Source organism: Nerophis lumbriciformis, linkage group LG24 (assembly GCF_033978685.3).
Source record: "Nerophis lumbriciformis linkage group LG24, RoL_Nlum_v2.1, whole genome shotgun sequence".
In the NCBI taxonomy this organism is placed as follows: Eukaryota; Metazoa; Chordata; class Actinopteri; order Syngnathiformes; family Syngnathidae; genus Nerophis; species Nerophis lumbriciformis.
Window position 1 is genome coordinate 5,049,573 of NC_084571.2, and position 16,668 is coordinate 5,066,240.

The 16,668-nt window shown below is 46.6% G+C and overlaps 1 protein-coding gene across 2 annotated transcripts in view; it reads left to right on the forward strand.

The window, feature by feature from the left end:
* Nucleotides 1-16,668, forward strand: part of syt3 (synaptotagmin III) — a 170,069-nt gene that overhangs the window by 58,986 nt on the left and 94,415 nt on the right. For both annotated transcript variants that reach the window (XM_061981388.1, XM_061981390.1), the window contains one exon: nt 11,953-12,348. In XM_061981388.1, coding sequence (XP_061837372.1) covers nt 11,953-12,348 — 396 coding nt within the window. The remainder of the gene's footprint in view (nt 1-11,952; nt 12,349-16,668) is intronic.

The window sequence follows — 16,668 nt, forward strand, 5'->3', positions numbered from 1 at the left end:
ACAGTCGTTGGTTATAGCGCCACCTGTTGCTCCGCCATGCACCAGAGAATGTTTTTCATGAGGTTATGTTCACGCCACTGCAGTGTTAAAAATGAGTTCTTCATGATGCTTGTGTGGTCATAGCTGCTCGGGAAGGTGCGTCGACAAATGGAGGCGAGCGGCCTATCCTGTCGGCGCCTTCTGATGTGTCGGCCGCCACGTCTCCTCAGCTTGAGGGGTTGTTTTTTCCCCCCCCTTACTTTTGCGGATCAATACATGAACCCTTTCCCATCGCCAAACCCCGCCCCTCGCCAGGCTCGACCCTAAATCACTGTCAGCTTGTTTTTACCCCGTCTCTCCTTCTCGCACGCCGCACCACTTGCATCGACTTCATCAGCCTCCTCGGGCCAAATGAAAAGGAGAAATGGATCCAGTCGGCGTCATGTGACCGCTTTCACATGAGCAGCAATCCGTCTCTCAGCCTCCTTCCTATGTCTGCTTCCTCCTCCTCGCTTCTTTTTTTCGCCTCAGCTGACCTGCATGCTCGCCGCCGACACCTTCTAAAATGAAGGAATTGTGCTTCCAACCTCTGCGTCTGTCCCCTACCCCGGGCCGCTGATTTGTGTGCTGATTAATGACATACACTGACTGATGAATAATTCACCGGTGCCAGGCGGCATCATGGGAAAGAGGCTAACCGCCAGCAATGAGGCGCCTTTAGAGACGCCGGGAGCACACTTCAATGTTGACGTCTTTGCTCGCGCAAACGCAATGTCTCGAAAGACAAGACGACCTTGTGGTGCATCTTTTTACAAATAATTTTTTTCATTTGTTTCTTACCTGCAATCAACCTTTGCTAACTTCGACTTGAGAAGAAATGGATTACTTTTTCATGCCAAACTAAACATGCCTTTTAAACAGTTAGACCAGTGTTTTTCAACCACTGTGCCGTGGCACACTAGTGTGCCGTGAGATACAGTCTGGTGTGCCGTGGGAGATTATCTAATTTCACCTATTTGGGTTAAAAATATTTTTTGCAAACCAGTAATTATAGTCTGCAAATGATGTGTTGTTGTTGAGTAGAGATGCGCGGTTTGCGGACACAACCGCGGAGTCCGCGGATTATCCGCGGATCGGGCGGATGAAATTAAAAAAACTAAGATTTTATCCGCTCGCGGGTCGGGTCGGGCGGATCAATTTTTTTTTTTTTTGCGGGTGGCAGTTAAACCAATTCGGAAATATATATACATAGTTAAATGTTGTTACCCACATACGAAAAACGAGCAGGCACCTGCTGCATATGCCACAACAGAAGAAAAAAAAAGAAGAGATGGACACTTTTACGGAGCGGAGAAGGGACGCCTCGCCGGGGTCCGGGACCGAGGCCCCTTCCCCCGAGAGGGCCCCACCGGGAGCCGTAGCTGAGGCGATCCGCGAGAAGGGCCCGACGCACGTCCAGGGTCACTACCGCGCCCACCGCACCGACACCCCGCCTCGTCCGCTTTCGCCGCGGCCGGCGTCACGCGCAGCAGGTAAGCAGCTTACCTGCCCGCCACCCCCGTGGCCGGGGGCTCGTAACATGGGTCACTCCGCGCGCTCCGCCCGCGCAGCTTACCTGCTTGCCACCCCTGTTGCCGGGGGCGCGTAACAGGGGTCACTCCGCGCGTAGTGCGCTCATGAAAGGGGTGGGGCTCACCCTGGTTGATATAGAGAGCAGGACAGTGGCCATGGAAGTTGGAACCCGCTAAGGAGTGTGTAACAACCCACCTGCCGAATCAACTAGCCCTGAAAATGGATGGCGCTGGAGCGTGGGCCCATATACCTGGCCGTCGCCGGCAGCGAGACGCGCTTGGAGGTGCGCTCAGCGCGGCTCCCATATGATTGCGCACTGGTGTGCGTCTGGGTCGTGACAGCGTGGCACGCGAATGTCTGTGCATTGGATCAGTCTCCTTTCTTTAACAGGCAAAAGCTTTATAACCTCACCATACCTGCCAACTTTTAAATCAGAAAAACCTAGTAGCCAGGGTCCAAGGGCCGCAGGCCCCGGTAGGTCCAGGACAAAGTCCTGGTGGAGGGTTCAGGGCTTCGCCCCCCGACGCAAAATGACTATTAGCATTCAGACAGGTTAAAATGTTGCTAAAACCATCACTTTTCTATCAGTCACAGTGACTTTTCAAAACAAAAATATTACAGCAAAAATCATATGGGTTGATTGACATGTTTATTCTGTAAGCTAACTTCAATAGTTTGAAATTATTTTGACAGTTAATGCCAGTTATCCTGTCAACCTTTCACAAGACTTCAATTTGTTAATTGAAAGTATAAATAGTATAAACACTTTTTACAGTATGTCGTGCTGTGAAATACAGCCGACAGGATTGCGCATGCTTGGTGCAGGAGAACAAAGGACTTCTTTCATTTAAGGTTTGTGATAAACCATCAAACTCATTCGTTAAAAGGACTCTATAGTAATATAAAGCGAATTTTTCTGGACATTATCATGCAAGAAAAGTTTATTTTTGGGATCGCGATCACCGCGTAATGATTTTTAAAGGTTGCATTACATTATTAACTGTCCCATGTGATCAGCCAGTGCGATTGGAAGTCCATGCTCAATTATTGCCTCCGTAAATAAAACTTCGGCATTTATCACATCCAAAGAATCTGTTTGGGCGACGAAAAACGTTGAAAGTTTTCCACTTGTATCGCTAGCAACGGCATTAGACTTGTGTTTTTTTGTCCCAACGTGGTCTTTTACATCGCTAATTCCTCCGTGTCCGATCGAAAAATCTTGTCTGCACAAGGTGCAATTCGCGTAGTTTTCACCCTTTTTTTTAATTTTTTTATTAATATTAGATATATAACAACGGGCGGATGGTGGGCGGATGCAGTTCTGATCAAACGTTACATCGGGTGGATGGCGGATGGTTGACGACTTTCTGACGCGGTTGCGGATGAAATAATTGCCTATCCGCGCATCTCTATTGTTGAGTGTCGGTGCTGTCTAGAGCTCGGCAGAGTAACCGTGTAATACTCTTCCATATCAGTAGGTGGCAGCAGGTAGCTAATTGCTTTGTAGATGTGGGAAATGGTGGGAGGCAGACTGAAGGTAAAAAGTTGTCTAATGCTTAAACCAAAAATAAACAAAAGGTAAATGCCCCTATGAAACGTCATTGAAGCTTAAGGAAGGCTCTGCAGAACAAAAGTAAAACTGAACTGGCTACAAAGTAAACAAAAACAGAATGCTGGACAACAGCAAAGACTTACTGTGGAGCAAAGACAATGTACATCAATCAATCAATCAATCTTTATTTATATAGCCCTAAATCACAAGTGTCTCAAAGGGCTGCACAAGCCACAACGACATCCTCGGTACAAAGCCCACATACGGGCAAGGAAAAACTCACCCCAGTGGGACGTCGATGTGAATGACTATGAGAAACCTTGGAGAGGACCGCATATGTAGGTAACCCCCCCCCTCTAGGGGAGACCGAAAGCAATGGATGTCGAGTGGGTCTGACATAATATTGTGAGAGTCCAGTCCATAGTGGATCCAACATAATAGTAAGAGTCCAGTCCATAGTGGGGCCAGCAGGACACCATCCCGAGCGGAGACGGGTCAGCAGCGTAGAGATGTTCCCAGCCGATGCACAGGCGAGCGGTCCACCCCGGGTCCCGACTCTGGACAGCCAGCACTTCATCCATGGCCACCGGACCTGTGCCCCCCCCCCTCAAGGAAAAGGGGAGCAGAGGAGAAAAGAAAAGAAACGGCAGATCAACTGGTCTAACAGGGGGGCTATTTAAAGGCTAGAGTATACAAATGAGTTTTAAGATGGGACTTAAATGCTTCTACATCCGAACATGACATGACAATAAACAATGTCCCCACAAAGAAGGATAAAAACAACTTAAACAGTCTTGATTGCTAAAACAAAGTAGATGCGGGAAATATCGCTCAAAGGAAGACATGAAACTGCTCCAGGAAAATACCAAAAAAAGAGAAAAAGCCACCAAAATAGGAGCGCAAGACAAGAACTAAAACACTACACACAGAAAAACAGCAATAAACTCCAAATAAGTCAGGACGTGATGTGACAGGTGGTGACAGTACACCTACTTTGAGACAAGAGCTATATTGATACATGATTGGTTATGGTTTAAAGTCAGATCCAACAATTGCGACAACGACTTTTTACTGTCAACTGAGTTTTGTTTTTTAATGATTTCTGCTGGTGGTGTGCCTCCGGATTTTTTCAACGCAAAAAACACTGAGTTAGACTCACAACATTTTAACATCACAATTGAAGCTTAAGTAAATAAAACATTTGAAAATAAACGGTGTAAAGTTGGTCCTCTTATCATTGCAAATATGTAAGTAACACTGACATTAATTCGTAAAACTTTAAATTTTTGCCGCTAAGTTATTTTAAAATACATTTTCTAATGTATAATTGTCCAAACTTTTGTGCTGTATTTTTTTTCCCTTTTCCTATTATAGTTTTTATGTGCAGCTGGGATATTCTCCAGCACCCCCGCGGTAGAAAATTAGATGGATGTTATCCATCCATCCATCCATCTTCTTCCTCTTATCCGAGGTCGGGTCGCGGGGTCAGCAGCCTAAGCAGGGAAGCCCAGACTTCCCTCTCCCCAGCAACTTCGTCCAGCTCTTCCCGGGGGATCCCGAGGCGTTCCCAGGCCAGCCGGGAGACATAGTCTTCCCAACGTGTCCTGGGTCTTCCCCGTGGCCTCCTACCGGTTGGACGTGCCCTAAACACCTCCCTAGGGAGGCGTTCGGGTGGCATCCTGACCAGATGCCCGAACCACCTCATCTGGCTCCTCTCGATGTGGAGGAGCAGCGGCTTTACTTTGAGCTCCCCCCGGATGACAGAGCTTCTCACCCTATCTCTAAGGGAGAGCCCCGCCACCCGGCGGAGGAAACTCATTTCGGCCGCTTGTACCCGTGATCTTGTCCTTTCGGTCATGATCCAAAGCTCATGACCATAGGTGAGGATGGAAACGTAGATCGACCGCTAAATTGAGAGCTTTGCCTTCCGGCTCAGCTCCTTCTTCACCACAACGGATCGATACAGCGTTCGCATTACTGAAGACGCCGCACCGATCCGCCTGTCGATCTCACGATCCACTCTTCCCTCACTCGTGAACAAGACTCCGAGGTACTTGAACTCCTCCACTTGGGGCAAGATCTCCTCCCCGACCTGAAGATGGCACTCCACCCTTTTCCGGGCGAGAACCATGGACTCGGACTTGGAGGTGCTGATTCTAGATGGATGTTATGAACAATTATAGTTTTTTGGTTATCAACTATTATAATTGATAAACGTGTTATTATTCATAACCAGTCCGCCCACCTTGCCAAAATCTCTCTAAACGTGTCCCAAAGATTTTACATTAAAAATAAAAACTACAATAGTTAGACAAAAAATGTTCTTCAGCACAAACGTTTGGGACACGTTTTAGAAGATTTTGACAAGGTGGGCGGGGGCTGTTTATGAGTAGTAACACAATAACATAAAGAATATAATAATTATTAACAAAGTAACAAAGAAACTATAATAGTTAGACCAAAAAAACGTTTTAGCACAATCGTAGCACAAACATTTGGGACAAGTTTCAGACGATTTTGACAAGGTGGGCGGGCTTTTTATAATATGTCCAAGAATGCAATCCATAATCCATACTTGCCAACCTTGAGACCTCCGATTTCGGGGCGTGGGGGTGGGGCCTGGTCGGGGGTGGGGCGGGGCGTGGTTGAGGGCGTGGTTAAGAGGGGAGGAGTATATTGACAGCTAGAATTCACCAGGTCAAGTATTTCATACATATATATATATATATGTACATATATATATATACATCCAAGACAAACAACAGCACAACTTTATCTCCTTTGATATCGAGGAATTTTACCCTTCCATCACGCAAGACCTACTGACTCAAGCACTAGACTTCGCCTCAGACTACGACTCAATCACAGGCAACGAAAGAAACATCATCATCCACGCAAAAAACTCCATTCTCATCCACAACAATACACCATGGCAAAAAAAGAACAATGCAACATTTGACGTCACTATGGGAAGTTTTGACGGAGCAGAAACGTGTGAACTCGTTGGGAGTTTCCTCCTCTCCCAGCTCGCTAGCCTCAATCTGAACCTTGGTATTTACCGTGATGACGGACTGGCAGTGTGTCGCGCCTCGCCAAGGAGCAGCGAGAATACCAAGAAGCGCATATGCCAAATTTTCAAAGAGAACGGCCTACGGATCACGATTGAAGCCAACAAGCAAACCGTCAACTTCCTTGACGTCACTTTCAACCTGAGAAATAACAGCTACCAACCATTCACGAAACCCAACACAACACTCCAATACGTGCACCATGACAGCAACCATCCACCCACCACCACGAAAAGAATACCTACCGGAATCAATAAAAGGCTATCGATGCTGTCATCTAGCAAAGCTGAATTTGACCAAGCAACCCCCCCGTACCAAAAAGCCCTTGATGAAAGCGGATACAATTTCACCCTCACCTATGAACCCACGCCAGGAAACCAGCCAAAAAAGAACAGAAAACGAAGCGGCATCATCTGGTACAACCCCCCATACAGCAAAAACGTCTCAACGAACATTGGACACAAATTCCTCAATCTGATTGACAAACACTTTCCCAAAGACAACAACCTAAGAAAAGTATTCAACAAGAACAACATCAAATTGAGCTACAGCTGCATGAACAATATACGACAAATCATCTCAAACCACAACAAAACAATTGCAAATGAGCCGTCGACCCCCAGTCAGAACGACTCCAAAACCAACAAAGCATGTAACTGTCGAAAGAAACCTGATTGCCCTCTCAACGGGGGGTGCTTACAAACATCAGTTGTCTACCAATCTAAGGTAATACGCAAGGACATTAACACATCCGACACATTTGTAGGATTAACCGAGGGTGAATTCAAAACCAGATGGAACAACCACAAGGCTTCTTTCAGGAACAAAAACCTGCGAAATACCACAGAACTCAGCAAACACATTTGGGACCTCAAAGACAATAATGTTGAATATTCAATAACATGGCAAATTCTTGCATCCAGCACACCTTACAATAGTGGTAATAAAAGATGCAACCTATGCTTGAAAGAGAAACTGTTTATTATTTACCGTTCAGACCTGTCATCCCTCAACAAGCGCAGCGAAATTGTAACAACATGCCGCCATAGACGGAAACACCTCCTAGGTAACACATGAGCCAATCACCACGCCCCTAGGCCAGCCTGTACCCACCCACTCTGTGCCCTATATAAACCATGGTATGCGAATGCTCCCATTAAAATCTCCTGACGATTGAGGGTACCCCCCGTCATGAAACAGGCCTGTAGAGATGAAATAGTCTTGTGATTTTTTTTCCCCACACATACATATATATATATATATATATATATATATATATATACCCTGAAAATATGCAAATAAAACTGTGTTTGGATAATTGATACTTCAAACTGGCATAAATAAATATTAAGGAATATAACATAACTTGGCTTCTGAGAGTTTCAAAATGTAATGAATAAAATGCTAAAGTTGTTGATAAACAAGCAATTATTTTAATAATTAAATGTGGTCATTTTAAATGAATCATTATGATAATTTAAAATTAATTATTTCAAATATGTTTATTTTAATGTATAATTCTATGGCTGGATGTAATAAGGAGTCATAAAAAATAAAAAATAAAAATACAATTAATTTTGATGTTTTTAGCAAAATATAGTAAAAATGTATTTAGGTTTTTTTTTTTAAAATTAGTAAATATATTTATTTTTAGGTAAGATAAACATAATAATACAATTTATCTCTAGTCTGGATGATTTAGTTCTTGTCACCCTGTGGTCCTCCCGTCGTGAAAAAAGGCTGTCCTCACTCAGGTGCGCATGGAGCTGGAGGGGGCGTGGCCTCCAGCTCCGGCTGAAAATCAGGAGATTTTCGGGAGAATATTTGTCCCGGGAGGTTTTCGGGAGAGGCGCTGAATTTCGGGAGTCTCCCGGAAAATTCGGGAGGGTTGGCAAGTATGCCATAATCTGACCTCGATTTACAAACTTTATTGGTTCTTGAACATGTCAAAGTTTGTATAGTGAAGCACATTTATCCATAAAAAATGTAAATATGAATAAATGTAACATTTATTAAAATGTGCAACTTTTGCTTACAGGGATAGGGGTCCATTTTATTTTTACTTTGTTTACTTATTTAGGACAATTAATATATATTGTCCTTCCAATTACAAAGGTAAAATAAACTATTGAGAAATGAAAATGGTATTGCATTTGAAAGGACTACTTGCATTATCATATTATATATTATTAATGATTACAGTACCTCGGATTCAGGAGGAACAGTGTGGTTTTCGTCCTGGTCGTGGAACTGTGGACCAGCTCTATACTCTCGGCAGGGTCCTTGAGGGTGCATGGGAGTTTGCCCAACCAGTCTACATGTGCTTTGTGGACTTGGAGAAGGCATTCGACCGTGTCCCTCGGGAAGTCCTGTGGGGAGTGCTCAGAGAGTATGGGGTTTCGGACTGTCTGATTGTGGCGGTCCGCTCCCTGTATGATCAGTGTCAGAGCTTGGTTCGCATTGCCGGCAGTAAGTCGGACACGTTTCCGGTGAGGGTTGGACTCCGCCAAGGCTGCCCTTTGTCACCGATTCTGTTCATAACTTTTATGGACAGAATTTCTAGGCGCAGTCAAGGCGTTGAGGGGATCCGGTTTGGTGGCTGCAGGATTAGGTCTCTGCTTTTTGCAGATGATTTGGTCCTGATGGCTTCATCTGGCCAGGATCTTCAGCTCTCACTGGATCGGTTCGCAGCTGAGTGTGAAGTGACTGGGATGAGAATCAGCATCTCCAAGTCCGAGTCCATGGTTCTCGCCCGGAAAAGGGTGGAGTGCCATCTCCGGGTTGGGGAGGAGATCTTGCCCCAAGTGGAGGAGTTCAAGTACCTCGGAGTCTTGTTCACGAGTGAGAGAAGAGTGGATCGTGAGATCGACAGGCGGATCGGTGCGGCGTCTTCAGTAATGCGGACGCTGTATCGATCCGTTGTGGTGAAGAAGGAGCTGAGCCGGAAGGCAAAGCTCTCAATTTACCGGTCGATCTACGTTCCCATCCTCACCTATGGTCAAGAGCTTTGGGTTATGACCGAAAGGACAAGATCACGGGTACAAGCGGCCGAAATGAGTTTCCTCCGCCGGGTGGCGGGGCTCTCCCTTAGAGATAGGGTGAGAAGCTCTGTCATCCGGGGGGAGCTCAAAGTAAAGCCGCTGCTCCTCCGCATCGAGAGGAGCCAGATGAGGTGGTTCGGGCATCTGGTCAGGATGCCACCCGAGCGCCTCCCTAAGGAGGTGTTTAGGGCATGTCCGACCGGTAGGAGGCCACGAGGAAGACCCAGGACACGTTGGGAAGACTATGTCTCCCGGCTGGCCTGGGAACGCCTCGGGATCCCCCGGGAGGAGCTGGACGAAGTGGCTGGGGAGAGGGAAGTCTGGGCTTCCCTGCTTAGGCTGCTGCCCCCGCGACCCGACCTCGGATAAGCGGAAGAAGATGGATGGATGGATGGATGGATGGATGGATGGATGGATGGATTACAGTAGTGTAATCAAGTGTTAATTTGGTCTCAAAATAATGGTGACCGTATATCGTTTTTCTATCGACAATCATTTGTGTGACAATATATCGTCCAGCATAATTTATTATCGCCCCAGGTCTATCCACCAGACACACAAAAATGTAATAGCGTCTACCTAGACATTGTAAAGGTGACAAGAAGCGATCAACAATCTCTTTATTGCAAACCACAAAACAGGCGGCTGTCGGCTGAAACATGAAGAAGCTTGACTATCATCAAATGTCATCTTCTGCCCGCATCAACCTACATAATCATACACATTCTTACACAACCATAATCATAAATCACAATCGGCACGCAGGCTGTCGCGTTGACAGACAGTAGGAAATCCAGAACTTCCCAACCGCCAGTTGCTTTTAGATATAGATATGTGTATGTATGTATATGTATATACAGTCATGGTCAAAAGTTGACATACACTTGTAAAGAACATAATGTCATGGCTGTCTTAAGTTTCCAATCATTTCTCCAACTCTTATTTTTTTTGCGATAGAGTGATTGGAGCACATACTTGTTGGTCACAAAAAATATTCATGATGTTTGGTTCTTTTATGAATTTATTATGGGTCTACCGAAAATGTGACCAAATCTGCTGGGTCAAAAGTATACATACAGCAATGTTAATATTTGGTTACATGTCCCTTGGCAAGTTTCACTGCAATAAGGCGCTTTTGGTAGCCATCCACAAGCTTCTGGTTGAATTTTTGACCACTCCTCTTGACAAAATTGGTGCAGTTCAGCTAAATGTGTTGGTTTTCTGACATGGACTTGTTTCTTCAGCATTGACCACACGTTTAAGTCAGGACTTTGGGAAGGCCATTCTAAAACTTTAATTCTAGCCTGATTTAGCCATTCCTTTACCACTTTTGACGTGTGTTTGGGGTCATTGTCCTGTTGGAACACCCAACTGCGCCCAAGACCCAACCTCTGGGCTGATGATTTTAGGTTGTCCTGAAGAATTTGGAGGTAATCCTCCTTTTTCATTGTCCCATTTACTCTCTGTAAAGCACCAATTCCATTGGCAGCAAAACAGGCCCAGAGCATAATCAATCAATCAATCAATCAATCTTTATTTATATAGCCCTAAATCACAAGTGTCTCAAAGGGCTGCACAAGCCACAACGACATCCTCGGTACAAAGCCCACATACGGGCAAGGAAAAACTCACCCCAGTGGGACGTCGATGTGAATGACTATGAGAAACCTTGGAGAGGACCGCATATGTGGGTAACCCCCCCCCCCCTCTAGGGGAGACCGAAAGCAATGGATGTCGAGTGGGTCTGACATAATATTGTGAGAGTCCAGTCCATAGTGGATCCAACATAATAGTAAGAGTCCAGTCCATAGTGGGGCCAGCAGAACACCATCCCGAGCGGAGACGGGTCAGCAGCGCAGAGATGTTCCCAGCCGATGCACAGGCGAGCGGTCCACCCCGGGTCCCGACTCTGGACAGCCAGCACTTCATCCATGGCCACCGGACCTGTGCCCCCCCCCCCCTCAAGGAAAAGGGGAGCAGAGGAGAAAAGAAAAGAAACGGCAGATCAACTGGTCTAACAGGGGGGCTATTTAAAGGCTAGAGTATACAAATGAGTTTTAAGATGGGACTTAAATGCTTCTACTGAGGTAGCATTTCTAATTGTTACCGGGAGGGCATTCCATAGTACTGGAGCCCGAATAGAAAACGCTCTATAGCCCGCAGACTTTTTTTGGGCTCTGGGAATCACTAATAAGCCGGAGTTCTTTGAACGCAGATTTCTAAATAATACTACCACCACCACCATGTTTGACGGTAGGCATGGTGTTCCTGGGAATAAAGGCCTTACCTTTTCTCCTCCAAACATATTGCTGGGTATTGTGGCAAAACAGCTCAATTTTTGTTTCATCTGACCACAGAACTTTCCTCCAGAAGGTCTCATCTTTGTCAATGTGATGTCAGATGAAACAAACATACAATATACAGTACAATATGTTTAGGCTGTACGATTACCAAGGTGGTAGACAAAAAACCAGGGGGGAAAATACCCGGAATCATATAGAAAAACTGGGTTTTGATTGTAAAACTAGATAACGGTACAGATCGAGGTTAAAGTCTGGGGGCCATGTGGGGCAGTGACCCACCAGGTCCTGTTGAATAACACATGGACATGTTGTAATCCCTGTTTCTGCCCCCTAGAGGACTGGAGTGCATCCATAACCATCTGTCAATCAAGTCGAGGTCGTCTTTATGATAGAAAGACACGACTTGATGAACGTCTTCTTGTCTTCCCTGCGTGCAGAGATCTCCGTCAGTCTGCTGTCCGTCATCGTCACCTTCTGCGGCATCGTCCTTCTCTCTGTGTCCCTCTTCGTCTCCTGGAAGCTCTGCTGGTTGCCATGGCGAGACAAGGAGGGCGGTGGCCTGAGCCTGACCTCGGGCTTGCTCCCCGGGAGCGCCGGCGTGGGGGGTCTGGGCGGCACCGGAGGCTCGTCCTTCTTGCCCCCGCTGCTGCAGAGGAAGGAGGGCCAATCGTCCTCCTCGCTCTACCCGTCCCTCGGCCAGCAGGGGCAGCATCACCCTCACTTCTCTGACCTGGTGGGGCTGGAGAGGGGCGAGGTTGGGGGCGTGGTCGGGGGCCCGAATGAGACGCAGGAGCACTCGTACCTGGACATGGACTCGTACCCCAACAATGCTGGTGAGAAGCACACACACACACATACACACATTCTTGTATTTGTTGCCTTCTTGAGACCTCCGAAAAATGCCTACCTCCTTAGGACCACCCTTTCAAGATATATATAAGGATTTGTATTTACAACATTATTAATTAATACACCTAGGCAAATATAAAAAATGTAAGCTTTGAGTTAATTTTTAAATTTGTTTAATTCTTTGTTTGTAATTGATTTTTAATCCCCATTATGACGATCCTCCTAATAGGGGTGTATCCCTTTATGGAGGATGCCTGTGCGTGACTTTGTTTAACGTGGGGAGACTGGTGCACAGACAGTCACCACATGATCCTTGACAGAATCGGGTCAGGGTCCAGTGGCATGGAGTCCAAGACGACTGGGGACCCTTTTCTGCTGCAGCCTTCTTCCGCCATTGCAGCCGTTGTGGTAGTTCTTAAATCTACCGTCTTCCGCCTGCTCCGCCGTTGAGGTCTTCACCGTATCCCTGGCTAGAGGGCAGTCAGGTACTAGGCCTTTGCCAAGGGCCACCTGGGGTAACAGTAGTAAAGGGGTTAACCTCCTAGTGCCCCAAGACCCCATAGAGGAGCCTCTACTGCCGGATGCACTTTAACGTCATGCCCAGGACATGCTCAAGTTATTACAGTATGTCTCTATATACATATTTATTTTTTATTTTTTAAATAAATTTTGGCCAACGGGGGCGCATTTCAATTTCTTACAGACACTTGTTATTACATGTGTTGGCCAGAGAGGGAGCACTTCAAATTTCTACACACACTTGTTATTTCATATGTTGACCAGAGGGGAGCACTTTTGAAACCAACACAGTCAATTTGAAAAATCCCTTCTTTTTGGGACCACCCTCAATTTGATGCAATAGTTTTCCGTATTGGGACCATGGTCCTAGTTATTACAGTATGTCTCTATATACATATTTCAGTCCTAACTTGTTCACCGGTCCTCATAGGTACTTTTCCTTGTTGATGTCTCAAGAAGGGGACAAATACAAGAACACACACACACACACACACACAATAATGCACAGTGCTGTCCGTGGTGCTGATCCCTCCTTTTACATGTGATACTTGATTCATTGGGGCAGCGTGGCTCGGTTGGTAGAGCGGCCATGCCAGCAACTTGAGAGTTCAAGGTTCGATCCCCGCTTCCGCCATCTTAGTCACTGCCGTTGTGTCTTTGGGCAAGACACTTTACCCCCCCGCTCCCAGTGCCACCCACACTGGTTTAAATGTAGCTTAAAGATGTAGATAATGGGTTTCGTTATGTAAAGCGCTTTGTGTCTCGGGAGAAAAGCGCTATATAAATATAATTCACTTCACATTCATTTCATTACGGGTCACAACATTAAGTACACGAGCACGACCTCATGAGCTCGTGTAATACAATTACTGTATGTGCAATAATTAGCATGTTTTTAATATTTATAATTCCTAACTATTACTACTACTTCCTGGTAGCTTAAATCACTTCCTGGTTGAACAGCTAACATTTAGGTAGCCTGGCTAATGTCCTGGTAGCATGACTTACTTCCGCGTAGCCTGGCTCACTTCGTGATAGCCTTTCTAAGTTCCTGGTAGCCTGGCTCAGTTCCTGGTAGTTAGACTCACTTCCTCGTAGCCTGGCTAATGTATTGATCGCTTGAATTACTTCCTTGTAGCTTGGCTAATGTCCTGGTAGCTTGAATCAAAATCTGGTAGCCTGGCTAATGCATTGCTAGGTTGACTTACTTCCTGGTAGCCTGGCTCACTTCCTGGTAGCTTGACTCAATACCTGGTAGCCTGGCTAATGTCTTGGTAGCTTGACTCACTTCCTGGTACCTTGGCTAATGTCTTGGTAGCTTGACTCGCTTCCGGTAGCCTGGTTAATGCATTGCTAGGTTAACTTACTTCCTGGTAGCTTGGCTAACATCCTGGTAATTTACCTTACTTCCTGGTAGCCTGGCTAACTTCTTGGTAGCCTGACTCACTTCCTTGTAGCTTGACTCACTTCCTGGTAGCCTGGCTCAATTCCTTATAACCTAGCTAACTTTTTGGTAGCCTTACTCACTTCCTGGTAACTTGAATCAATTCCTGATATCCTAGCTAATCTCCTGGTAGCATGGCTAACATCCTGGTAGCTTGTCTCACTTCCTGGTAGCCTTACTCACTTTCTGGTAGCCTGGCTCACCTTCTAATAGCCTTGCTCATTTTCTGGTAGCTTGACTCACGCCCGGGTAGCCCGGCTTACTTTCTGTGGTCTAGCTAACTTCCTCGTAGCCTTGGTAACTTGCTGGTAGCTTGACTCACTTCCTGGTAGCTTGACTCACTTCCCGGTAGCTTTGACTCACTCCCTGGTATCCTGGCTCAATTCCTGATAGCTTAGCTAATCTCCTGGTAGCATGGCTAACGTCCTGGTAGCTTGTCTCACTTATTGGTAGCCTTACTCATTTTCTGGTAGCCTGGCTCACCTTCTAAAAGCCTGGCTCACTTCCTGGTAGGTAGCTTGACTCACCTTATGGTAGCCTGGCTCACTTCCTGATAGCCTGGCTCACTTCCTGGTAGCCTAACTCACTGTCTGGTAGCCTGGCTCACCTTCTAATAACCTTGCTCATTTTCTGGTAGCTTGACTCACGCCCGGGTAGCCCGGCTCACTTCCTGTGACCTCGCTAACTTCCTCGTAGCCTTTGTAACTTGCTGGTAGCTTGACTCACTCCCTGGTAGCCTGGCTCAATTCCTGATAGCCTAGCTAATATCCTGGTAGCATGGCTAACGTCCTGGTAGCTTGTCTCACTTATTGGTAGCCTTACTCATTTTCTGGTAGCCTGGCTCACCTTCTAAAAGCCTGGCTCACTTCCTGGTAGGTAGCTTGACTCACCTTATGGTAGCCTGGCTCACTTCCTGATAGCTTGAGTCACTCCCTGGTAGCCTGGCTCAATCCCTGATAGCCTAGCTAATATCCTGGTAGCATGGCTAACGTCCTGGTAGCTTGTCTCACTTATTGGTAGCCTTACTCACTTTCTGGTAGCCTGGCTCACCTTCTAATAGCCCGGCTCACTTCCTGGTAGGTAGCTTGACTCACCTTCTGGTAGCCTGGCTCACTTCCTGATAGCTTGACTCACTCCCTGGTAGCCTGGCTCAATTCCTGATAGCCTAGCTAATCTCCTGGTAGTATGGCTAACGTCCTGGTAGCTTGTCTCACTTATTGGTAGCCTTACTCACTTTCTGGTAGCCTGGCTCACCTTCTAATAGCCTGGCTCACTTCCTGGTAGGTAGCTTGACTCACCTTCTGGTAGCCTGGCTCACTTCCTGTGACCTCGCTAACTTCCTCGTAGCCTTGGTAACTTGCTGGTAACTTGACTCACTCCCTGGTAGCCTGGCTCAATTCCTGATAGCCTAGCTAATATCCTGGTAGCATGGCTAACGTCCTGGTAGCTTGTCTCACTTATTGGTAGCCTTACTCATTTTCTGGTAGCCTGGCTCACCTTCTAAAAGCCTGGCTCACTTCCTGGTAGGTAGCTTGACTCACCTTATGGTAGCCTGGCTCACTTCCTGATAGCTTGACTCACTCCCTGGTAGCCTGGCTCAATTCCTGATAGCCTAGCTAATCTCCTGGTAGCATGGCTAACGTCCTGGTAGCTTGTCTCACTTATTGGTAGCCTTACTCACTTTCTGGTAGCCTGGCTCACTTCCTGGTAGGTAGCTTGACTCACCTTCTGGTAGCCTGGCTCACTTCCTGTGACCTCGCTAACTTCCTCGTAGCCTTGGTAACTTGCTGGTAGCTTGACTCACTCCCTGGTAGCCTGGCTCAATTCCTGATAGCCTAGCTAATATCCTGGTAGCATGGCTAACGTCCTGGTAGCTTGTCTCACTTATTGGTAGCCTTACTAATTTTCTGGTAGCCTGGCTCACCTTCTAAAAGCCTGGCTCACTTCCTGGTAGGTAGCTTGACTCACCTTCTGGTAGCCTGGCTCACTTCCTGATAGCTTGACTCACTCCCTGGTAGCCTGGCTCAATCCCTGATAGCCTAGCTAATATCCTGGTAGCATGGCTAACGTCCTGGTAGCTTGTCTCACTTATTGGTAGCCTTACTCACTTTCTGGTAGCCTGGCTCACCTTCTAATAGCCTGGCTCACTTCCTGGTAGGTAGCTTGACTCACCTTCTGGTAGCCTGGCTCACTTCCTGATAGCTTGACTCACTCCCTGGTAGCCTGGCTCAATTCCTGATAGCCTAGCTAATAGAGATGCGCGGTTTGCGGGCACAACCGCGGAGTCCGCGGATCGGGCGGATGAAATTTAAAAAAATTAGATTTTATCCGCGGGTTGGGT